At 36.5% G+C, this 25,611-nt stretch overlaps 2 protein-coding genes across 6 annotated transcripts in view; both read left to right on the forward strand.

The window, feature by feature from the left end:
- Window positions 1-9,060, forward strand: part of TRPC3 (transient receptor potential cation channel subfamily C member 3) — a 73,456-nt gene extending 64,396 nt beyond the window's left edge. Inside the window, exons 11-12 of one of the 2 annotated variants that reach the window (XM_034661662.1) lie at window positions 5,509-5,584; window positions 8,226-9,060. In XM_034661662.1, coding sequence (XP_034517553.1) covers window positions 5,509-5,584; window positions 8,226-8,368 — 219 coding nt within the window. In that variant the 3' untranslated portion in view covers window positions 8,369-9,060. The remainder of the gene's footprint in view (window positions 1-5,508; window positions 5,585-8,225) is intronic. The other variant, XM_034661663.1, reaches the window with a different exon arrangement.
- Window positions 9,061-16,557: 7,497 nt separating this feature from the next.
- Window positions 16,558-25,611, forward strand: part of BBS7 (Bardet-Biedl syndrome 7) — a 39,947-nt gene continuing 30,893 nt past the window's right edge. For 3 of the 4 annotated variants that reach the window (XM_002923822.4, XM_019804440.2, XM_019804441.2), the window contains exons 1-4: window positions 16,558-16,752; window positions 18,622-18,687; window positions 23,861-23,923; window positions 25,300-25,475. In XM_002923822.4, the coding sequence (XP_002923868.1) occupies window positions 16,717-16,752; window positions 18,622-18,687; window positions 23,861-23,923; window positions 25,300-25,475 (341 nt within the window). In that variant the 5' untranslated portion in view covers window positions 16,558-16,716. The other variant, XM_034661665.1, reaches the window with a different exon arrangement.

The following is a 25,611-nucleotide window of genomic DNA, read 5'->3' on the forward strand; positions in this document are numbered from 1 at the left end:
TGCATCTATATATTTATTACTTATATAAGTACATTCATAACTTTATGTACTAGTTTTATGTGTTTTTAAAATATACATAAATGAATAATATACTACATATTCTGCTCTTTTTCCACTTATCTTTATGCTTTTGAGAATAACCTTATTGATACATGTATATCTTGTTTTTCATTTTCACTGCTATAGTATAATATTCCGTTATATGAATAAATCATTTTTGTTTATTCATTCCTCTGTTGATGAATATTTAGCTTATTTTCCTTCTTTGACTGTTATAAATAATGCTGTAATGAGCATCTTAGTAAATGTCTCCTTTTGCACATTTGTAAGTGTTTTTCTGGATGACGTACCTGGGAGTAGTTGTATCAGTTTATATTTCCAGCAACATGGTACAAGAATTTCTCACTGTTCTCAGAAGCACTTGGTGTTAACAGATTTTAAAAATTTTCCCTACTAAAAAATAACTGCCCTGTACATCTTCACAAATGTTAGTATCATGAAAGACAAAGGCCAAGGAACTGTTCCAGATTAAAGGAGACTAAAGATAAATAACATCTGAAAACAATATTGTTCCTCAATTAGAAAAAAGAGACCGAATATAGGCTATGTATTAAACAGTTTTGACCCATGTTAGTTTTTCTAAGGTTTGATCATCATAGAATGGTTATATAAGAGAATATTCTTATTCTTTAGAAATACAGAAGTATTACAGATAAAGGGACATGATGTCTGAAATTTATTTTCAAGTGCCTTAGCAATATAATAATAATACAGACAGAGTAAGGTAAAGCAATGTAGCAACTTTCTCACACTGGTGAATCAAGGTGAAGAATGTATGTGAATTCATTTTGCTTTCAAGTCTCCTGTAGATTTGAATTTTTTTCAGAAGAAAAAATGTTTTCTAAACTCATAGGTGTAAATGTATTCATTTTTTAATTTACTCTTCTCTGATTACTAGTGAGATTGAACATCTTTTTATATGTTGGTCATTCAGATTTCCTTTTTTATGAATTTAAATTCCTTTTCCTAATTCTAATTGGCGATTTGTCTTTTCCTTCTTGACTTCTCAAAATTCTGTAGCATTCTTCATCCCGATTCTTTGTTGACATGTTTTGCAAACAACTTCTCTTACTTTTTGGTTTGTCTTCTAACTTTGGGTAATGGATTCGTTAAGGAGTCTCAGCCTATGAGTATATAAAATGACTTTGTTTTCAATATTTTTCCACTAGTTGTCCTATTTTGGACTCTTCTTTTCTATTGGATGGAGGTCCCCTTTACAACATCTTGTCAAGACTCCATAACTTTCCAGGGACTTGGTTATTAAAAAGGTTTCATTTTTGTAATTAAAGAGACAGTTAAGTTTATCTTGAACCATGGATCTCCAAATCAAACCTAAAGCTCTTCTGCTCCTTACTCCTAGTCCAGGCTAAACCTTTCCATGTCTCTAGTGGAGAAAGGCTGTGGTCTGCTTTGTACACGCATCCGCCTGCTGACTCATCGAGGTGCTAATCCTCTGCCATGTGGAGTGGGCAGAACAAGCCAAAGGGCAAGCCTCTTTCTCTTGGGTTAACTGTGGGTGCAACTTCCTCGTTTGTCACTACTGCTCTAACGCTGACCAAGTTTTAACGCCCTTACTGTGGCAGGCACCCATGTGTTGCCTCTGTAACTGGGCTGGGGGGCAAGTTTAGAGGGTTTGAAAAGGCCATGTGGGCCACCCCCCCCACTTTACACAGCTCCTGAAGCAGAGATCTAGCTCTGATTTAAGGTTCACATCTAATTCACCTTTTCCATAGGGACAGCCCATCATCCCAGTCCCATTCATTGAATAGACTCCCCTTTCCCACTGATGTGTATTACTGCCTTCCACCCAGTGTAGTGGAAATTTTATCTGTTTGCCAAATAATGGGAGTACAGGTTGACCCAGTGGCTGTTCCACTCTTTTTTTTTTTTTTTTTTTTTAGGTTTGCCCAGGTTGCTTTTTATTATACTGCACTTTGGTAATTTGCATTTTCTGGGGATCTTCTATTACATACAGATTTTGAAACCTATTCATAATATGCCTTTATTACCTTTTAATATTGTTTTAATTGAAAACAATAATGTATTCCCAAATTTAATCCAGATATAAATGATTTCTGTCTTTATTTTTTTGCCGGTCTTGACCATTTTGTCTTTTTCAAAGAGAATGTCTTTCTTTTTTTTTTTTTAATCATTTTTTATTATGTTAGTCACCATACAGTATATCCTTAGGTTTCGATGTAGTGTTTGAACATTTGCAGCAACATGGACGGGACTGGAGGAGATTAGACTGTTCCAATCTTAACTGAGTTCTTTTTTGTCCCTGACTTAATTGCCAGGAGCCGGTCAGCAAGTTTGCCGGAATTGATATTTAATTGGGAGCAGGATGCCAGGCCTTTAGTTTAGGCAACTCTAATCTTTATGAGTGATTGCCTTGGTTTTTCCCCCCTCCCTTGGCTTCTGGGGAGTGGAGGTACACCACCTCCCTTCCACCCAGAAAGAAAGAATAACCTCTCCACCCCAAAAGCCCATGATCCCTCCCATGGCTCAGTCCTTTTCCTTATGTGGAATGAGGAGGAAATTAGTGGTAATTACTGTAAGCCTGATTCTCAGTAAGCCTGAGGGGAGGTTGCTGGCCCCAACTGCTAGTGACAACTTGGTCTTAGACCACGGAGTACTTAGCATCCTTTCTCATCAGCTTTGGATTTGTCAACAATTTCAGGACAACCAGAAAAATCCCATTTGACATAAGGTTACATTTCACTAGTATTTTGTATAAAAGTTTTGAAATGTCTTAATATAGTCAGATTTACTCATCTTTTCCTTATAGTTTATCCTTTCCTTTAGCTTTTTCAAGAAGTATTTCTTGTTTCTTTCAAAATTTTGTTTTCACATTTAGATCCTTTGTGATTTGACTCTTGAAAAATCTGTTTTATACGGAATATGAGGTAGAGATCTAATTTTAATTTTCCCAAAAGGCTAGTTCTGGTCTCAATACTATTTGTTGAATAGTCTTTCTTTCCCACTGATTTGTATTACTGCCTTTCAAGTTGCTTTTAACTGATATCCATTTCTTTGTATTTTCTTTCTATAGGAATCACCTTTGCTGTCCCCTAAAGTTAGTTAGATCTCTGACATGTCCACCCATCATGGTGAATTGTTCCAATGACGTTTTATTAGAATAGGAGCTGTGTTCACTATTGCATCCCTAGCATTTAGTGCAGTACCTGGCACCGAGTTGGCTCTCAACAAATATTTGGTGAATGAATGAGCACGTCCAGGCCAAGATCCAGCCAGCTCTGAGTCTGCCCTGAAATCTAGATTCCACAGACTTCAATAGGTTTTATATCTTATTGTGATTGGTAAAATGGGTTTTTCCATTCCAATAGCGTAGTCTCTCTCTTGATCTGTTATTCTTTGAGGTTGACACTTTAAATATTCCTAGATTTCTCCCTTTTCTTGAGGTTGGCATCTAATGGGTCACTTAGCTTCATGAGTTCTACTCCCTTAAAATTAAGGTGTATATTCTATTCCTACTATATCTTCATTTTAGCTCAGGCCTTTTTCCCCCTTTTCCTTTATTTTTTTAATGTGATATTTGATATACGCCCAAGAATGTGAGCAACACATAATAAGTTACAATTACATGCACGCCTATGGAAACCACCACTTGCCTAAGATTGGTGACATTATCTGTCCATTCCCTCTACTTAGGTGCTCCTCCCTGGCCCACCCCTTGCCTCCACCTAAGAGGTAATCACTAAGTTGAAGTTTGGGTTTCTCATTCTCTAGCTTTGGTTTTCTTTTCAAATATAGACTTATTAGATATAAAAATATTACTACAATGCATTATGTAGATTTACTTATTGAACTTTGTAAGAATAGTTTCATACTTTGTGAAGTCGGCAAACTGAATTTTTCATTCAACATTTATGCTTCTAAGATTCATCCGTCCTGTTGTGTGTGGCTATGGCTCACTAATTTCATTATTTAATTTCATTAGTGAACACAATGAGATTATATTGTGTAAAATACCATGGTTTCTCTATTCTCCTGTTGATATTTGTTTAGACTGTTCCCAGATTTATATTTGCTTCTTGGGCAAGATTGCTATAAACATTGTTGTTTATGTCTCTTGGTCCACATGTGTAAAGTTTTTCCAGGCTCTGTATCAAGGAGTGGACATTCTGGGTGAAAGGATATGCCACTATTCGACTTTAAAAGATAATGCCAAATTGCTTTTCAAAGTGGTCTGTTTATACTCATGCCAGTAAAGTGTAAAAGTCTCCATTGACTCATAGTCTTTCCAATATTTGGCATTATAAGATTTATTAATTTTTTCCCTTTTTAGATGTGAAATTGTGTCTGCTTTTAATTGTAATTTGTATTTCCCCAAGAAAAGAATTTGAGATTGTTTTATATGCCTACTGACTATTCATGATTCCATTTCTGTGCAATGCCTGTTTGTCTTTGGCCTTTTTTTCTATTAGGTTATTTAAGTTTTTCTTCTTGAATTTAAGTTCTTCATGTATTTTAGATCCAAATTAAATTTTTTATCAGTTATAAGTATTGTCAGTATTTTCTTCCAGTTTGTGGCTTGTTTTTTTTATTTTCTTTATAGTGTCTCTATAAACAGAAATTTTAATGAAATTTTAATAGTAATGATGTTGAATTGATCAATCTTTTCTATTGTAATTGGAATTTTTTTATCTTGTTTAAAAAACATCCAGCCCTACACTGAATTTATACATACATTCGCCTATGCTTTCCTTTAAAGGATTTAAAAACTTTGTATTTCACATTTAAGATACATGTAGAATTAATTTTTGTGTGTATGGTATGAAGTAGGGCTCCAATTTTATTTTTTCCTTATGAATAAACAATTATCCTGTAAGAGCATTTATTTAGATTGAAATATAATTACAATATATATTGCTATGAAAAGAAAGCGTACAATATAACAGAATATATGGTATTTTAAAAACATAAAATATATGTATAGTATTTAGTGTATATACAAAATTTAAAGAGATATACACCAAAATAACAACAATGATTATCTTTGAATAGTGGGACAATTGATGATCTTTGTTTATTTCTTCTTTTCTGTATTTTCCAACTTTTATCTGTTGAGCGTATATTTATATTTTTTTAACAGTGAGAAATAAGGTGGTGTTTATAGGTGATAACGTGGTGTCAGCACATCTTAAAGAGAAACCATGAATTAAAATCTTCCAGCTTATCTTCTTTTTCTAGCTTCTTCCATCCCTTGGGGATGAGGGAGAATGTTTGTAGATTATGCAGTAAGTCTCAAAAGAAGGTGAAAAATGGTTAAGTTCTGAAATCTGCATGAATCTTCTATAAATAGTTAGATAAAATTTCTCTCTCCTGAACTGCGTTTACTTTACAGGTATGTGACTCTTTGGAGAATAGGATCCAGGTTACATATGTGTATCACTGATGATATAATTATTTCTTTTTGATCAACAGCAGATAATGAAAAGACTTATAAAGCGATACGTTCTGAAAGCACAAGTGGACAAAGAAAATGATGAAGTTAATGAAGGTAAGCATGTCCAACTTGAGAAACATCCTTTTGCAACTAACTTAATGACCTTGGAAAACTTGATATTGAAGGATACTTTAAAAATCTAATCTCAGGTAACAGTTCCAAGATTGATGGGAGAATCTTAGGTTACATTTCTAAAACTCAATCTTTTAAAAGAAAACGTTATTAAAAATGTCAATCAGAGACAGATGATCTCTACTCAGAATGCCCTGATTCTTAGAATGTAAGACCTGCCATCATTCTGGGAGCATTTAAATTCCTATTACATAAAGTAGTCAGTAGTTTCAATTCAGTTGCAGTGAGTTCACATGAGTGTTATCATTTTTCCAGTGTTAACATTTTCCAATAAAATAGTTGGCCAGTTGACCCAAATAGAACCTACATTCCTTCAGAAAATTTTTTACTTTGCTGTACAGAAAGAAATCTGTAACCCATTTTTCTCATCTGGTGTTTCTTTTTTGCCTTTCACTTTTCTCCTTGGCTCCTTATTTAAAGGTGCCTATTTTTCCAGGCATATCCTAGCAGGGCATCTGTCTGTTCTATAAAAATGTTTCACCAAAGGCTAGGCCAAAACAGGCCCAGCGTTGGAAAGAAATCAACCTGGGAAAAGTAAGTTGCCTTAAAAATGGAAACTGTAGCTTCCAACAGCCATGAGATGCCACGAGATATCTATGCTGATAAGAAAGGGCTCAACTAAATAAAACTGGTGACGGGCTTCAAAGCCATTATTTTTTATATGCAAGGAATCCTTTGAAAATCTGGGTCAGTCCACTGGTACATGTATGTAGAAAGGAAGTCTCTGAATGTGTGGTTGAGGACCAGCAGAAATCCAATCATGATGCCCTAGGAACTGTCTCAAGGAGACAGGAGGGAAAGGGGTTGTGGTTTAGAAAGCAAAAATCCGACCATTTGTACAGTAACCTCCCTGGTGGGTGGCAGTGGGGAGAAGAAAAGCAAAGTGATCTGGGGGAATTGGATGGCTGACACCATCAGAAACAAAGGAGCACCTTCCACATTCTTGCACCAAAGAGGAAAATGAGTGAATGAGAATTTGGAGTTTTGAACAAAGTTCTAACTAAACTGTCATATTGTTTAACATCCTCATTTGATAAATGACGAAATTGAAGTTCAAGAGGTTGAGTAGTTTGTGTTTCCCATATGGGCAGACTACAGATAACACTTAATGGGTAGTCTCCCCATAACTCAAAAACAAGGAAGGAGGATATTGCACTAGGGAGGTGAAGGGGATCTGGTGGGTTTATAACCCAAATGTCATACTGAGGTGTGAGAATCCATTTCTTTCACCGAAGACTGGCCTTGTGATTTCAGGTTAGGTCATATTGCCAGAGGGGAAAGGAAGAAGCATTTTTTTTTTCCTAAAAAAAGGAATCTGCAAATGTTTTATGTGTATTCTTGAGGAATAGTTAGAACTCCTTAAGATAAAAAGTTTCTGAACATAGAAATTATACTTTAAAGCATCACAAAGGTACAAGGGAATATCATGGAAGGTATGTTTTACATGTGATTCTTTTACAGAAAGCTTGTTAAAACACCAATAATTTGAAGAATCATTTCTTAGATTCAGGATAAATTTCTGCCCCAAAGTTCACCTTTCAATGTCAATGGCTTATCTACATCACACTTAATATAATCCAGTTCTTAATTGCAAACTACATATGCTCAAAATACTGCTAAGCTGAATTATGGGAATAGTTGTGTTCTAATAGCCGAAAATCTCCTACGGAGACTCCTATGTGTAAACACAATGCCAGTGGTATCGCATTAAACTTAACTTCACCATTGCTTGTTACTTCTTTATACATAGGTTTTCTGTATCCTACGAAATGTTCCTTAGCCCCAAGTTCATTACCATTGCCTTCCTTAATAGTCACCCCTACTTTTTTTCTTCCCTTCCCTTACTTCAAACCTGACTTAAAATTTACTTGTTCCATGTGAGTATTTGCCTGTTAAACAGATTGAATCACCTTTAGTAAAATTTCGTTTTGCTAAGAGTCTCTTCCATCATAGCAAAGGGAGATGATCCATGCAGGTTTCAACCCTTATGTCTGAGGGAACCAAAGGGACACCCTGTAGACAAAATGGCAATACTCTGGCAGTAGATCAGTTAGACAAAAAAATCACCATTTGTTAAGAGGGGATTGAGCCACGGAACAATATTTTAGTTGACTTTTACTATTGAAAACATAGCTGGACTATTTTTACAGCTTTTTCAAAGGTCAGTATATTTTTAAAGACTAATAGTTCTTGGAACGCCTGGGTGGCTCAGTCGGTTAAGCGTCCGTCTTTGGCTCAGGTCATGATCCCAGGGTCCAGGGAGCGAGTCCTGCATCGGACTCCTTACGTGGCAGGGAGCCTGCTTCTCTGCCTGCCACTCCCCCTGTTTGTGTTCTCTCTCTCTTTCTCTGACAGATAAATTTTTTAAAAATCTTAAAAAAAAAAAGAAAGACTAATAGTTCTTAAATATACTGAAGGAAAAAATTTGATGAAACTACCTCGGGCTTTATGAAGCAAATGTGATCATATTATATGAATTTTTATGAAATTCACTCTTTGTTCTTTTCTAAATCCAAAGAGCAAATTACCAATGATATGTTTTTTTTAAATACAAATACTATAGGTGAATTAAAAGAAATCAAGCAAGATATCTCCAGCCTTCGTTATGAACTTTTGGAGGACAAGAGCCAAGCAACTGAGGAATTAGCCGTTCTGATTCATAAACTTAGTGAGAAACTGAATCCTAGCATGCTGAGATGTGAATGATTCAGTAACCTGGAATAATAGCTTTGACTATAGCACAAATGTGGGCAATAATATTTCTAAGTATGAAATACTTGAAAAACTATGGTGTAAATTTTCTAGTATTAACTACCTTTATCATGTGAATCTTTAAAACTTAGGTCTTAATGATTTTACTGTTTTATCACATGAAAATGGTCTTCATTTTAATTGTCTGCCTTGACATTATAAACAATGACATGCCATTGTATTTAAAGGCCCAGTATTATTACATTACTGACATTTTTGTCCACTTTAGAATAAACTCTATGTCTTTGCACTACCTGTTTGCCTCCAAAAGACTGTAAGCTCCTTGGGGACAGGAACCATGTCTTATTCATCTTTGTGTCTCCAGCATCTAGTACAGTGCCTGGTACATAGTAGGTGCTCAATAAATGTTGAAATCAACTGAACGGAACTGCCAACAAAATACAAATAAAAATAAAAAGGCCATCGCTATGTAGCATTTCTTCCCTTGTCCAAGTGCTAAAGAGATTTTTTTTAAAAAATAGAAACTAAAGAAATTTTATAACCAGCTATGACTTGGTAAGATTTTCTTAGAATTTTTGGCATCACTCATAATTCTAGAAACTTTGAGCCCTGAATGAAGAATTTAACAATGAAATGGATTAATAGAAGATAAATTACATTACATATTTAAGTTTCATAGAATTGTTCCAAACAACACATTAAAGATTTTTCTAAAGTATATACAGTTTGCTTTCTGTCTTAAATTTTCATTTGTTGTTTTTCAGTAATGTGAATTTATTCAGTGGGGTGGTGAGTTTTTTTTAAGCTAGGGGCTATGCAGGGTTGCTATTTTGTGATAACCTTCTGATTTCTGCCTCTGATGCTTTAATGCTAAATAAGATATCAACAACTGACTTCTGTCTTGCCCATTAGCTTCATTCTGAGTTTTAGAGGGTATGTGTATGGGAAGAACCAAGAAAGAGCAATGGTTGTCTACCTGGAAACACATATTCAAGTATCACCAGGTATGTTTCATTTCCCTTCCAGGCATCTCTTGCTATCATTAGTGATTGACATCCTTTATCAAAGCATTTCAATTACACTTTTGACACAAAATAGATGGTGATGAACCTGTAATTGATTTATTTTATAACTGACCTGAATACTAGTGATATCCACACAGCCTCATGACTTTAATAAGAAAGGGGATACAGGCCAGTAATATCCCTCATCTCTTCACAGACCATAAAGCACTCAAAGTATTTTTTTTTTAACCAGTTGAGTTTTAATCTCTTACAGAATTGTGCTTATCATCTGGATTCTCCCCACTCTGTTTTTTGTCAGGTCTTACAGGAATACGATTTATGATCATAGCTCAAGGATAGTTTTATATGTTCTAAAAACCAATTAAATACATGATACTTTAAACATCATTAATATCACACAGGAAAGCTTTCTTGGCATGAAAACAAAAATGAACATTAAATGGTACTACATAAAGTTCTTTAAAGATAATTTCTTAATTTCTACTTTTCAGGAGTTAAAACGGTTAAGGTAAGAAAAGAACTTTATACAGTTTTGCTACCTCTATAGAGTATTTCATTAACTTTTGTGCTATGCTAATGGTATTTTGTCTGAAACATTTTTCAAACTTTATGTATTTTATGTTATACCTCAGAACTGAATAAAATATTGATTTTTTTCATTGTTTATAATAAAATGGTAAAGGCATGGAGTTTCCATAATAGACAATACTTTTGGTCTTCTAGTATTGTCTAGGATTCCAAGAATAAAAGTTTTTGCCTACAGCTATGGAAGAGCATATTTACTAATATTCCTGTATGGGACTGGAAACATGTTGAATGAAAAAGTGTCAGATTCATCTGAGGACATCCAGCCTAGGATCTTTGGAGTCTTGAATGAAGATAAAGTTCATGGCATATATACACTGTGAGAAAATGCATCCTCTCTCTCTCTCTCTTTTTTTTTTTTTTTTTAGTCTATGCCTCCCACAACTGTAGAGTTCTCAACATAATTTGTTTTTCCTTTATTTACTATACTTACGTAAAACTGGTATATTTCTGTTATTTCATTTTTTCCCTTCTTCATAGTTTCTAGGTGGTAGCCAAGAAGGAAGATGTGATGCCAAGGTGTGGTGGATACTATTGATGGTATTGATGTCCTGCCCAGATGCTTTTTAATGGGCCAGTGCAGGCATCTCCCAAATTCTGTGGGCGTTGGTTCCTTAGCAATTCCCAACTATCCCCTTTCCCAGGGAATTGTCCTCCATTGAAAGGAAGGAGACTTACCCCGGATGTTATGTCTCCTCTTCCCCATGCCATGACCAACTGACTGGGGTGGAAACAAAAAGGCTGGGCCGTTGTTCCAAGGTAGGGCCAACTTCTTGGTGTAATTCATGCTCTAGAGCTCCAGGGGGGATTAGGTTCAGCCAGACTCCAGTTGAGACCAAATCTGTATTTAGCTTTTTTCTCTGTTTTACCCTGTTTCCCTTCCTCCCTTTCTGCTGAGAACATTCCTTCAATAAATCACCACATCCAAATCTTGTTAGGCTTTGTCTTAGGCTCATCCTAAGACCTGGGTATTACTGTGGCAATACAGGGGCGAGGTAAGGATTACTCTAGGCAATTGCTGTCAAAATTAATACTTCTTTGAGTTTAATGATACAGCTCTAGGTCAGCAAGTCCTTGCCCCACTCAACATTTTAATAGGTTCATTGGGCTTAAAAGCAATCCTCAAAGAAGTCGGTGGGGCAACTCAAGGAAGGGAACATTTTAGCAGGACCAAAAACAATTTGTTTAGTGAAAGACACTTAGGTATTTATGATTAATTAGAAAATTATCAAAGTCCTATATCTCTTTCTCAACTTCCCTGATGTTCTTAGTTTTTTCCTCGGTTACAGATAAAGGAAAGGAGGCAACTTTCAAATTGCTTCATAGGCTTACTGTCTAAAAATTTTGACACTTTGTGTTTCTGTATCAAATTTACTGAAGACCCTTGACTTAATGAACTTCACAATATGTTGAGAAGCTTAGATTCATAGACTTGAAATAAAAAAGGGAACAAAGCAAAATAGTATCCAATGTCTTCAGAGTTCTGTGCACTATAAAAACTTAAAAATGACATTTATTTTGTGATTATTAAAAGCAAATTTAGTGCAACTTAGGATAACTCTTTTACCCAATCATATACAATATATTTCATTTACCCAATCATGTCCAATATATTTCAATTTCAAATGTGTTAAGCCAAATGAAAGAAGCTTTTGTAAATGCAAAGGTGAAGTGTCTTATGATTGATGTCTAACGAGAACTGAAGCCACATTGATGTTAATTGCATGTCCTGGGACAAATATGGTTTCATACCTTGTTCAGTCAAACAGGGTTATGCTACAAGCAGGTTCTCAGTTGTTGGGTGTCACAGAACTGTTTCAGGGGATTGATATCATCATCCAAGGTGGTAATGATCTCTCTCCCCATGTTTTTTTTTTTTTAAATCAATCTAGAAGGGTTATTTATTAATTTTTTTTAAATAAGAGTTTGAGAGTTTCCAAATTGGTACCACATATTAGTGGAGACCAGTGTATATATTCATAAGTCAGTCATTCATCCAGTCAGCCACCTCTAGCTGTGTGATGGTTTTAACTTAAATGAAATTTTAATTGCTTTTATTCTTAGTCATAAGTTATTTAATTTATACTCATAATGATTGCTTTAAGACCACAACATAAGGTTTATAAGTTACTGAAGTGTATGATACTTCTGTAAATTTGTCTCAAGGCAATATTTATCACATCTGAAATATAATCATCTTCTGTTTTTGGTTTCGGATTTTTTTAATGTAGCCCACCAAGGCGTCTCTAGTACCTTAAAATATGTTTGAAAAGAGAAATTATAGTGGTAATTTTGTCTAACTTGACTTTTCATTTTTGTGAATAAAAACCCTGCTAATTATATAAGAAGTATTTAAAATTAGTACTTTGAAACCTTTGCCATTTAGAAACAAAACACAGTGCTTAAAAAAAATTACTTGCCTTTTCTAGATGCAAAGTGAAAGAACTTCAAGTATCATATTATGCAAGCTCTTTTGTCTATTTTTGATGCTATATCATAGCCTCATTTCAATGTTTTAAAAGAAATTTGATCTTCAAGATAAATTCTTTTTTCTTTTACACAGTTAGCTTAAAGTAAAATAAATAGTGGGCATCACTTGTTAAATGGAAAATAAGCATTGCCAGTGTATGTCTTTATTACAAATATTGTAAAGATTGCCTGAAGATGAATTTTATAATGCTTTCTTAAATAATATAGGAGCCTAAAACAAAATGCCTTTTTTTAAAAGTTACATTTCTACACATTTTCCTTCTGTACAAAATTAAGTACAAAATTGCACAATAAAAAAATGAAATAATTATTTAAATTCTAAGGGCTTTGAAAGAGTATATACTACTATGAATGTGGTTTGTGGATCTAAAAGAGAAGACATTGGGCTAATGGTTTCTAAGATTTTGCCTAGCCCTGGAATACTTACCGAATTTCCCAGAGTAATTTTTAAAAAGATAATTCCTTCCCACTTCGTCAGGCTTTCAATATTTTGATTTGTTTGTTATAATGCAAAAACAGCAATAATATCAGTGTCGTTTTCCTCAAGTTGTTAACATGCAATCCCGGGACTTGAGAAGGGAAACAAGAGAATAGTGGAAAGATTTGGTACCTACTGTTTTGGATAACCCTTTATCAGAACCTTGCAATCAGAGGGACAGAAGAATGCCCATTTTGGGAACTACGTGGTGTTAAACACAGGAGTCTTAGAATCTTTTAATTTTTAATTTTATTTTATAACAATTTTATTTTTAAATTGCAAAATTTTATTAAAAATGCAAAAATCTGGGTGCCTGGGTGGCTCAGTCACTTAAGGGTCTGCCTTTGGCCCAGGTAATGATCCCAGGGTCCTGGGATTGAGTCCTGCTTCAGGCTCTTTGCTCAGCAGGGAGTCTGCTTCTCCCTGTCCCTCTTGCCAGCCACTCTCCCTACTTGTCTCTCTCTTTCTATGATCTCTCTCTCTCAAATAAATAAAAGCTTAAGAAAATGCAAAAATCTTATGGAAAACACAAAACAAGATTATAATGCTTTATAACCAACTAAAAATCTTTGGATTTATTTCATAAGAAGTCCTTTCCTACAATTGTAATTGTAGTATGTACACTATTTTATATTCTATTTTTATTATCCTAAACACTTTCCACATTGCTATATAGCCTTCATCATTTTCACTTTGAGTGGCTGTGTAGTAGTCCACAAAGTGGATGCACCATTCCCTTTATGTTGGATAGTTGGCCCTTTTTTTAAATGGTTCCTCAATTATGACTTCTTACCTTGCTTCGTTTTTGTAGATTAAATATTCAAAATTGGGGTTATGGCTTAAAAATAAAATCACATATTTATAGGTTCGGATACATATTGCTATGTTGGTTTTGAAGGGGTTTTATTACCAGTGTAAAGCATCACAGTTGAGCACATGCTCTCTCTGCAACATACAGTGTTATCACTTAAATCTTTTTCTAATCTGAAAGGCAAAATAAAAAAGATACCTTCCTTTAATATTATTGATTAGAAATGAAGGTAATAGATTTCTATAAATTTGTTCAGTAGCCACTTTGTGAAATATCTGTTTATATTTTTACCTGTTTACTTATTGGAATCATAATATTTCCATTTTTATTAATTTGTATGAACTGTTTATAAAGATACTAAGTTTATACATATCCCAAATTTCTGTTTATATGTAAAAATTTTTGTCACATATTGAAATGTTACATCCTTACTTTTAATATGCTTTTTTCTTTGTGGTTTTTTGTATTCCTCTTAAGATCAGACAAGTTCCCTTCTGTTATGGTTTGAATTGTGTCCCACTTAAATTCATAGGTTGAAGTCCTAATCCCCAGTACCTCAGAACACAACTATATTTGGAGATAGGACCTCTAAAGAGGTAATTAAGTTAGAATGAGGTCATTAGGGTGGGCCTTAATCCAATTTGACTGGTTTCCTATCAGAAGAGATTAGGACACCGACTGCAAAGAGGGAAGACCTCATGAAGACTCCAGCAAGAGATTGCTATCTACAAGTCAAGGTGAGATGCCTCAGAAGATTGGTTTGGTTTCCTGCTGACACTTTGATCTTGTACTCCTAGCCTGTGAGACCTGTGAGAAAATAAATTTCTGTTGTTCTAAATCATCCAGTTTGTGGTACTTTGTTATGGGGGCCCTAGCTAACTAATATACCTTCCAATTCCCTAAGTTCTACTAAATTCTATACAACTCTATGTTCTCCTGTCTCCTCTATGGCTTTATTTTTCAGTTTACTTCTGAAATTTATCTATTTTTGTCAAGTCTAAATCGATGTGTATTTTCCCCAAAGTTTCTACACTGTTAACGCATCTTCAGGCACTGCTGTCTATTTTAATATGGAGTTATTTTAGCCTCAGAAAAATAATTGGGACATTCTGGTACCTAGTCAAAACCTTCTCAGATCCCTTGCAGGAAATAATTTTTCTACGTAAGAAGCACCTCTTCTCGGGGTTTCAATTCTTGTTTCACAATCACTTGTGAACTCTCCCCTAGTAGACCAAAGAAATCAGGAAAGTGGCTGTATCTTATTCATCCATTATATAGTATTTCTGTAGGCAGAGCATTGCGTGCATTAAGGAAGGACTGATGAGAGAATCAGGGAATGTCAACTCTCAGACCTTGGGTCACTATAGGTCAGTGGTAGTCTGCAGATCCCTGAGGCCTTTTCAGGGGGTCTGTGATTTTGAAACTATCTTCATTACACTAAGATGTTATCTGCCTTTTCCACTGTGTTGACATTTGCACTGATGGTACAAAAACAATGGTGGTTAGTACTGCTGGTACTTAAGCATGCATCAAAGTAGTAGCTTCAAATTGTAGTAATAGTTACTGCATTCCTCATGCCACACATTGGCAGGAAACAAAATTCTAATAAAAATGCCCTTTGTGAAACAGTAAAAGTTGTCAATTTTAAGTCTCAACTCTTGAATATGTTTCTTTTTAAATATTCTGTGTGATGAAATGGGGAGTACACATAAAGCATTTCTAGTGAATACAGAAGGGTACTGTCTCAAGGGAAAGCATTTGTGTGATTATTTGGGTTGCTTGCTGGAACACTTCTTTTTTAAAAGCACAACTGACAAACATTATGATTATTCAGACTTGGATATTTGGTATTCACTTTCTTGTGAATTCAAGACTGGAACCTATCATTTCAAGGAAAACAATTGACATTTCTCACCAATGCTTAAAATTTGGCCTTTTAAGCACAAATTAGAACATTGCAAAATCTGTATACATGCCTGAGGTTGATAGCTTTCCAACACTTCAAAACTTTTTTGATGAAATCCATAGTGATATTAACATAGGATTTCTTGGATGTTGTATAATGAAAACATTCCACATTGCAGTTAGCTCTCAGAAACTACCACTTGTTGATTTTGGATCAGATTTTCTTACATATATTTAAAAAAAACCCCACCTATACCAACGGTTGAATGCAGTAGTAGATCTGGGACTTGCCTGTCTACTTTTCAGGTGGACAGTAAATAGATTTGCAAATAATACCAGTCTTCTTCCCTCTTTTTTCCTTCGAAAATAGGTCATTTTCATTAATATATTTAGTAAGGTTTTAAAATACATTTTAAAATTTCAGTTCTAATTTCTAGCATGGTAAAGGTCAACAGATAACCCATATAAACAAAGTCTTTGGGGTCCTCCAAAATGGTTTGTAAGAGTGTTGTAAAGAGGTCGTAAGGCTAAAAGTGTGATAACTACTGTGGTAAGCTAACGCCTATAACTGTGGAACCTAATTCTTTGAAGGACCCTCTCCAGTGTCAGTAAAATAGTTCAGAATCCTATACAGGTTTCACATTACGGGTCTACACCGAGAAGGACTTAGGGGTGCAGCTCTAGATCGCGGTGGGGGTGGAGCCAATACTGCGTTTCCAGTCTCCCGGGAAACCACCTTTCTCGGGTCTCCCGGATAGCTTCCTCCGTTCCTCTCTGCCTCTGATTGGAGGCAGGTTAAGTCCGTGGGCGGTCTTTCGGAAGAGGGGTGGGGCTTCATTTTGATCGGGGGCGTGTCTTCCTCCCGCGAACGTATTGACGTCACGCGGACGCCACTGCCCTGTCGCCTAGGCTTTACATCCCGTACTGAGGTTGCTGGGGTTGTTCTTTCGAGGGGACGTGAGCGGTACCCCCTCAGAGGCCTGGGGTCTGGCGGCCTCTGTCACTCCAGTGCCGTCCCGGCGCTGAGCAGCGCGTTGGTGCCACCGTCATGGATCTAAATTTAAACCGAGCGGATTATTTACAGGTAAACCCGAGGGGATAAAGCGGGAGCCGCGCGGGGTTGAGCCCTGCTCCCTGAGAGGATTTTGTCCTTCCACTGACGTCTGTCGGATCGCCCAGAGCGGGTGAGGCGGCGAAGGTGCTGCGGGGGGTGGGTGCTGCGCTGGTGTAGTCCCGGTCGCTGGCAACTCCTGCTTGTCCTTGAGGGTCCGTCGGGACTTAGAAAGAAGCGGCCCACGCTACCGCGTTGCTGGCGCCTGCCTGGTCCTAAAGATGCCTAGAAAGACTGACATGATGCCGGATAACTCCCCGGAACCCTTTCTCCTCCCAGGCTGCAGCTACCTGTTGGCCCCTAACTCCCGAATCTCCATCTCTACCCAGCCCCTTCTCCGGAGCTCCAGACACTTCGTACTGTGAGCTGGACCTCACCAGCCAGATCATCATAAAAGCGACGACAACTGCTTACTGTGCATGCAGTTTATTCTAAGAGCTTAACGTACATTGCTATTTAATGTTCATAAAAATTCTCGAAGTAGGTAACGTTACACATGGGGATCCCAGAGCTCAGATAAAGCAATTTGCTGAACAGCGAAAAAGGAGTTCCTATTTGAAACAAAGTCTCTGACTCCAGAGCTGGTGTTTTCTGTTACACCATCCTGCCTCTCGTTATTTAAGCTCTAGACATTCTGTCCCTCTTTTATCATCTCCTTTTTCAGTAATCATATTTTGGCTAATGGTACAAAAGTTTGCCCCGTCAGTTTACCTGGAAGTTATGCTAGGTACTTTCCATCTTAATATCTTCCGTATTGAGCTGGTCACCACATTTTGCTACTGCTTTTGTCTCCTAAATATCTCTTAACTCTGTCCCATTTTCGCCGTCTCCATTATCCCCAGTTCAGGTTCTCATCCTCTTGATTGGGGTCCTAGCCTCCAGTTTCACCTCCCTCCAAGCCATCCTTCACATCACTTGTTAGAATGATGTTTCACAAATGCAAATCTAAACAGATTACTTTAAACTTTAATACTACTCCTTAGAATATGGAATAAAATTGTGATTCTACATTATCTGTAAACTTTACATGATCTGTTATTTTTTCCAGCTTCTCCCCCATTGGTCCCCTCTGCCCCACCTCCTATCCTAACCATGCACCACTAGTGATAGTTCCCTGCTGAACAGGCCATGCTGTTTTCATTTCCCATACCTTTTGTAAAATAATCATCATCAGATTGGATGTCATTGCCATCAGCATGTTTGGTATTTTAGCAAATATCTTCTATGTTGCATTTTTAATAATTGTAATCTATTTCCAAAGATTTTTAATCACTTTACAAAAACTCTTTAACAACTGTATGACAATTGTATGTATGAAGTTTTTTTATGAAGTCTTCTAGAAATATTTGTAAAGTATTTTGACACTAGGGACACCTGGGTGGTTCAGTCAGTTAAGCATCTGTCTTTGGCTCAGGTATGATCCCAGTGTCCTGGGATCCAGTCCAGCATCTGGCTCATTGCTCAGTGGGTAGCTTGCTTCTGCCTCTGCCTGCCACTCCCCCTGCTTGTGCTCACACACTCTCTCTCTCTTTCTGACAAATAAATAAATAAAGTCTTTTTTTAAAAAAAAAAAAGGTATTTTGCCACTAATGTCGCATTATTTTTGGCTTGACAACTTTATAGCATAAATTTTAGTATTTTGGGGTGTCCTATATTTTGACTTTTGTGGCATATTTCATTAGAAAATAAGTTCATCACTGATAACAATTATTTCATATCAGCAACTGCAAAAAAAATAAATCTCACTATGATCTGAACTGCTAGTCCTTTTAATCTCTGATGTAATCATTTCAAGTTAGTGTATCAGAAAACATTCACTAGGTGACTCGTGTGTTTCCGTAGGTGGGAGTGACCTCTCCGAAGACTATGAAGCTACTTCCTGCCTCAAGACATAGAGCTACACAAAAGGTACTGTAGAGATACTGGTTTCTCCCTATCTTTTTAACTCTGACAGAGAGCTTTATATTTCTTTATTGGTAAGTTACTCTTTTTAAAATACTAATGTTAAAATGTAAATAAATTTCTTTTAATTTGAACAGAGGTTGGAATACCAAGGGACATTTTATTTATTTTTTATTTATTTATTTTTTAAGATTTTATTTATTTGACAGAGATAGCCAGCCAGCGAGAGAGGGAACACAAGCAGGGGGAGTGGGAGAGGAAGAAGCAGGCTCACAGCGGAGGAGCCTGATGTGGGGCTCGATCGCACAACGGGAGGATCACGCCCTGAGCCAAAGGCAGACGCCCAACGACTGCACCACCCAGGCGCCCCACAAGGGACATTTTATAGGCAGTAATTTTCTTGGATGTTATAATTTTTATGTACAATCTGTAATGGATAAGCAAACTTGTTGAAAAACATATTTCATTTTCCTGTTAATAATTTACTCAGTGTGTACTTGTGTGTACCAGATTGTGTATATGAAAGAGAAACATGAAGCACCATAAGATATAGAGAAAATTCTTTTAAAACTTTATCGTATTTTTAAGAGTGATTAAGTATTAGGTGCCTTGGTGGCTCAGTCAGTTAAGTGTCCAACTCTTAGTTTTGGCTCAGGTCATGATCTCAGGGTCCTGATATTGAGCCTGGCATTGGGTTCCATGTTCATTGGGGAATCTGCTTGTCCGGCTCTCTCTGCTTCCCCCCCAAAGCTGCCTTCTCTTTCTCATAAATAAAAATGAACTCCTTAAAAAAAAAGAGTAATTAAGTATTTTGATATTGAACTTTCTATTTAACTAATATTAATTATTTTTATAGAAATAGTGATCCTATGATTTCAGTAAGCCAATTATAATTTCTTAGTAGGCTAGTAGGATATTTTAATAGCTACAAAATAAATATACTATCCTGATGTAACAATATTTCATTAAGATAAATCAACAGATTTCTGACTGTCATTTATTGTATTTGGTCTACTAGAACAGAACTTCTCAAATTCTTTTTGGTCTCAGCACCCTTTTACACTCTGAAATTATATAGGATCCCAAAGAACTTGTGTATTTGGGTTATATCTATCAATATTATTATATTAAGATTAAAACTGAGAAATGTCTAAAATATTAATTTTATTTTTTAAAATAATAAACACATTGCATTTACATAAAAAACATTTTAATGAAAAATAACCATTTTTTCAAAAACAGAATTTCAAACACAGAATTTAGTGAGAATAGTGGCATTGTATTACACTTTTGCAAATTCTTTAGTCTGGCATAGACAAAGGCACCTGGCTTCTCATGTCGGTTTCCTACAGTCTATTGTGATATATTGTTTTGGTTGAAGTATACAAAGAAAATCTAGCTCACACAGACACAGTTGAAGATAGGAGTTATGTAAGTAGATTTTCCAGATAATTATGGCTCTTCATATATGATATGACACATATACTAGACAAATAGTAGTTTCTTAAATACTAGTTGCAATGTGGAATATGAAACCATATTGATTACCTTTTCATATTTTGGTACATTAAAAACCAGTTGTACTTTGCATGGACCTTTGACACATGCATGGTTTTATAGGATCTTGTAATGGTTATTTGAGATTATTAGTTCGTTGAGTTATATAGATTCCCAAAGACTGGATGTTCAGGGGCGCCTGGGTGGCTCAGTTGTTAACCGTCTGCCTTCAGCTCAGGGCGTGATCCCGGCGTTCTGGGATCGAGCCCCACATCAGGCTCGTCTGCTGTGAGCCTGCTTCTTCCTCTCCCACTCCCCCTGCTTGCGTTCCCTCTCTCGCTGGCTGTCTGTCTCTCTGTCAAATAAATAAATAAAATCTTAAAAAAAAAAAACACTGAATGTTCAAATGTTGATTGTTCCAAATGTTATTATAGAATATCAAACAAATCATATTTGATGATTCACTACAGACTTCATCAGAAAAGTTGTTTAATATGGAATAGCTGTCAACCTCCCAGTGTCGGATACAAGTCTTCCAGAGTACTTATTTACTTATTTTCACTTAAAAGCTCAAATTTTATCATTGGGAGCAAACACTCTCAATTATTTTCCTTTAAAATGACAAGCTCGTTTCCTTCAGTTAAAAAAAAAAAAGTCTACAAATACCCAAGTGTTAATAGCAATTTGTTATTAACCATTGTTAATGGTTGCCAGGTGTTCTTTCATTCTTAAAATTGTGTTTCTTGGGGTGCCTAGGTGGTGCAGTCAGTTAAGCTCTAACTCTTGGTTTCAGTTCAGGTCTGATCTCAGGGTTATGAGATCAAGCCCATGTCCAACTCAGTGCTCAGGATGGAGTCAGCTTTCCTCTCCCTTCCCCTCTGCCCCCCCTTACCTCCCTCCCACTGGTTCTCTCTCTCTGTATCTAAAGTAAAATAAATCTTTAAAAAAAACTGTGTTTCTTGAAAACATTGAGTAGTTCAGCTTGTGACTGTAACAATTATATTAGTGCTTTTTGGTTTGCAGCAAAAGTGTTTTATGCATATTTTCTTTTCTTTTTTTTAAAAAGATCCATCCATGTATTTTAGAGAGCAGGGTGCAGACAGTGTCTTAACCAGACTCCACACTGAGTGCCAGTTCAACTTGGGGCTAGATCTCAGGACCCTGAGATCATGACCTGAGCCTAAACCAAGAGTCTGATGCTCAACCGCCCACCCAGGTGCCCCAATTTTATGCATACTTTCTATTTTCTCAGACTAATATTAAAAAGACATGACTTAAGGGCCAAAATTTAACAGATTAATCATTTGTATTGCTTCATCAAGAACATTCTTTTTTTTTTTTTTTAAAGATTTATTTATGTATTTACTTGACAGAAAGAGACAGCCAGTGAGAGAGGGAACACAAGCAGGGGGAGTGGGAGAGGAAGAAGTAGGCTCCCAGCAGAGGAGCCTGATGTGGGGCTCGATCCCAGAACGCCGGGATCACGCCCTGAGCCGAAGGCAGACGCTTAACGACTGCGCCACGCAGGCGCCCCCATCAAGAACATTCTTACATGAAGTTGGATTTTTTTTCTTTACTCTCAAGTTTTGAGGAAGATTACAGTGACCGCTGGTGTGGTTTGTTGTCATTGTTTTGATTCTTGCCAGACATTAGCAATTTTATCCACCATTGCTTTTGTAACATCACTGTAAATATCGACCTAGTGAAAAAGGATAGTAAAGACTTACTGAGAAAAATAGTTTTCACTTGGCAGATTCCCTGAAAAGTTCTTGTTGACCCCAGGAGTCTAGAAATCACACTTTGGGAATCCCTGTAATAGATTATTGTTTTTACAAGTTATTCGAGTATTGTAGTGTTAAAAAACTCGAAACCTTAACTGTTCTTATGTATTTTTTCATCTGAATAGAAATCTGTCAATACCAAAGATCTATATATCTCCTGAAAATGTGTGCATAATTATTTGTGGCTATTCATTGTTCTGAGGAGAAAGTCCATAGCTTTTATCAAATGCACAATAGGGTTTGTGATCCCCCTACCACAAAGTTAAGAATCACGGGCCTCGGGTACCTAGGTGGCTCAGTCAGTTAAGCATCTGCCTTCAGTTCAGGTCATGATCCTGGGGTCCTCGGATCGAGTCCCATGGCAGGGAGCCTGCTTCTCCCTCTGTCTCTGCCCCTCTCTCTGTCTCTCATGAATGAATAAATAAAATCTTTAAAAAAAAATTTAAAAAGGGGCACCTGGGTGGCTCAGCTGGTTGGACAGATATCTGCCTTCGGCTCGTGGTTCTGGGGTCCCGGGATTGAGCCCCACATTGGGTTCCCTGCTCGGCGGGGAGTCTGCTTCTCCCTTTGCCCCTCACCCTCCTCGAGATCTCTCTCATGTTTTCTCTCTCTCTCAAATAAATAAAATCTTTAAAAAAAATTAAAAAAAAGAATCAGGGGCCTAAAAATATGCTCTGCAACATTAAGGTTTTGATATTTGAGACTTATTTTATTTATGTCCTAATACATGGTCAATATTCTAATGTTCCTGTGTGCTTGAAAAGAACATCTATAATTTAATTCTTAGGATGAATGATTACTTATTTATGCATGTGCATACACAACACACAACCCTTCATATATGTACATGTGTGTATACATATGTGCGTATATATTAGATCAAAGGTAATTGTTTTTCTAATCTATATCCTTATCTTTTGTCTGCTTGATTATCAATTCCTGAGAAAGAAGTGTTGAGATCTCCCTTTGCATTTATTTCAAAATAATCCACTGGTTACATGTTGATAATTGTTGAAGCTGAGTGATGGATATATGGGAAATCATTATAATATTCTGTCTACTTCTGTATATGTTAAGATTTTTCTATTACAGGGGAGCCTGGGTGGCACAGCGGTTAAAGCGTCTGCCTTCGGCTCAGGGCGTGATCCCGGCGTTATGGGATCGAGCCCCACATCAGGCTCTTCTGCTATGAGCCTGCTTCTTCCTCTCCCACTCCCCCTGCTTTGTGTTCCCTCTCTCGCTGGCTGTCTCTATCTCTGTCGAATAAATAAATAAAATCTTTAAAAAAAAAAAAAAGATTTTTCTATTACAAAGGTTTTAAAAATATCAAAGAGGTCGGTCACAACCTTAATTGATAATCTGTTTTGAAAGTTAATCTTAACATGTTCATATGCTCCAGTTGAGAAAAAAAAAATTACCTCCTTGTCATTTCTCTCTCTGTTACCTTGTTCTGTTACATTATAGGAACAAAATATATGGCGAACTACTTGCATAATGACTCTCCATACCTCCTCTTTGCCCTTTTCGTATAATTTCTTGGAGTATTATTTTGTGTGGGGGTACTTTTCTAGATTTTCTGTTCTCTACTTTTAAAGGCATACTTTATAGGGATACCTGGGTGGCTCAATCGTTTGGGCATCTGCCTTCAGCTCAGGTCATGATCCCAGGGTCCTGGGATCGAGCCTGACATCGGGCTCCTTGCTTAGTGGGGAGCTGGCTTCTCCCTCTCCCCCTGCCTGCTGCTCCCCCTGCTTGTGTTCTCTCTCTCTAATAAATAAATAAAATCTTAAAAAAAAAAGGAAAAAAATAAAATTATAATGTATATTGAGAATCTTGTTTCCCCCATATAAGCTAATAGGGCATAATAATAGTAATTTTAGATTCTCTTCAATCTATTGTAGGTGGTTATTGGAGATCACGATGGGGTAGTTATGTGCTTTGGCATGAAAAAAGGAGAAGCAGTGGTATGTATAGCTTTTTTTTTTCTTAAGGAGGAAAAACTGATTTTCTAAAAGAGAAACATACTACTTATTGAATACTCTTAGGTTAAAATTGCCCTAAAAACAATGAAAAATGGGTTGTGAGGGAAATAGTTATATGGAGTATGAGGCTACAGGCACACATGAGTCATGTGTTAGCTAGCTATAGAACAGATTGCTTCAAACTTCAGGGTTTAAAACAATGCACATTTATTATCTCACAGTTTCTCTGGGTCAGGAGTCTGAGCTCAGTGTCTCACATGGCTGCAGTGCTAGGCTCTATTCCTTTCTGGAACTGGGGTCCTATTCCAAGCTCACATGACAAGATTCAGATTCTTGCTGTTGTAGGACTGAGGTCCCCACTTTATTGCTGTCTGTACACAAGGACCTGCTCTCATCATCTTGAGGTCCCCACAGTTCCTTGCCTTGTGGTCCTCTCACAGGCCCACTCCTAACATGGCGACCTACTTCTTTAGGCCAGCAGGAAGATCTGTCCAGCCAGCTAAGGTGGAGTCTTATGTAACATAATGTAACATGAAGTGACTGTCCCATCACCTCTGCCACTTAATGTAATAAGCTAATCAAGGATGTGATTAGTACATCATCATATTCACAGATCATAGTTTACAAGCAATGGGTCTGAGCTATGAATAGTTATATTCACTGTACGTTACGAAGAGTTTATAAAAAGATGAATAGGTAAAAACTGTCAGAAGCCCAGTGTTTCCGTTATTCATATATCCTCCAAGATACTTTATTCTCTGTGTAAAGTCATTGAGGAGAGGGAAAGAAACTGGTGCCAGTAATAAAATGGAAAATAACCGGGAAAAAATTAATGGTATAAATGTATCCAATTAGATATTAAGTTTTACATTTGGGTTTTCAGTAAATTCTACAGCCTTTTATTTATAGTACTAAAATTCATAAAAATTATAAAGGAAACAGGAGGGATTCGTTTTAAAAATATTAAAATGCAAAAATATGACCATTGGAGCCAGTGAGGGAATCTTGTTAAAGTGCAGGTTCTCATTCAGTAGAGTTGGGGTTGAGCCTGAGATTCTGCATTTTTGATAAGGTTAATCATACTGATGCCGCTGCTTAATGAACTGTACTTTGAGATGCAGACGTTTAGATTTTAATGATGCGGCTGAAATATGTGTGGCAGTAAATATTCCAGATTTGGAAGATACTTAGCCAAAAACCTTGAGGACTCACTGAAGTAAATACATTCGTATCTAAAGGTGTTTCTATAGTGGAAGTATAGTATTTTGTGTGTTTGAAATCACAGCATTTTTTTACGGTAAAGGAAAATGCTTACAGTAAATTTGTATACTTAATTTTTTCCCCAATGATTTTTGCAGGCAGTGTTCAAGACTTTACCAGGGCAGAAAATTTCAAGATTGGAGCTAGGAGGGGTTCTTAACACACCCCAGGAGAAAATTTTTATTGCTGCAGGATCTGAGATTAGAGGCTTCACAAAAAGAGGAAAACAGTTCCTCTCTTTTGAAACCAACCTCACCGAAAGCATTAAAGCCATGTATGTTTATCCTTTTTTTATTTTTACATATCCATGTATAATATTTTGGATAGGTGACAAACATCAGATTGAGTATCATATCTTAATAGGTTTCCTGGGAAATAAAGTTGACTAAAGGTACTTTATTAGTCAGAAA

The sequence above is a fragment of the Ailuropoda melanoleuca genome, chromosome 5 (assembly GCF_002007445.2).
Source record: "Ailuropoda melanoleuca isolate Jingjing chromosome 5, ASM200744v2, whole genome shotgun sequence".
In the NCBI taxonomy this organism is placed as follows: Eukaryota; Metazoa; Chordata; class Mammalia; order Carnivora; family Ursidae; genus Ailuropoda; species Ailuropoda melanoleuca.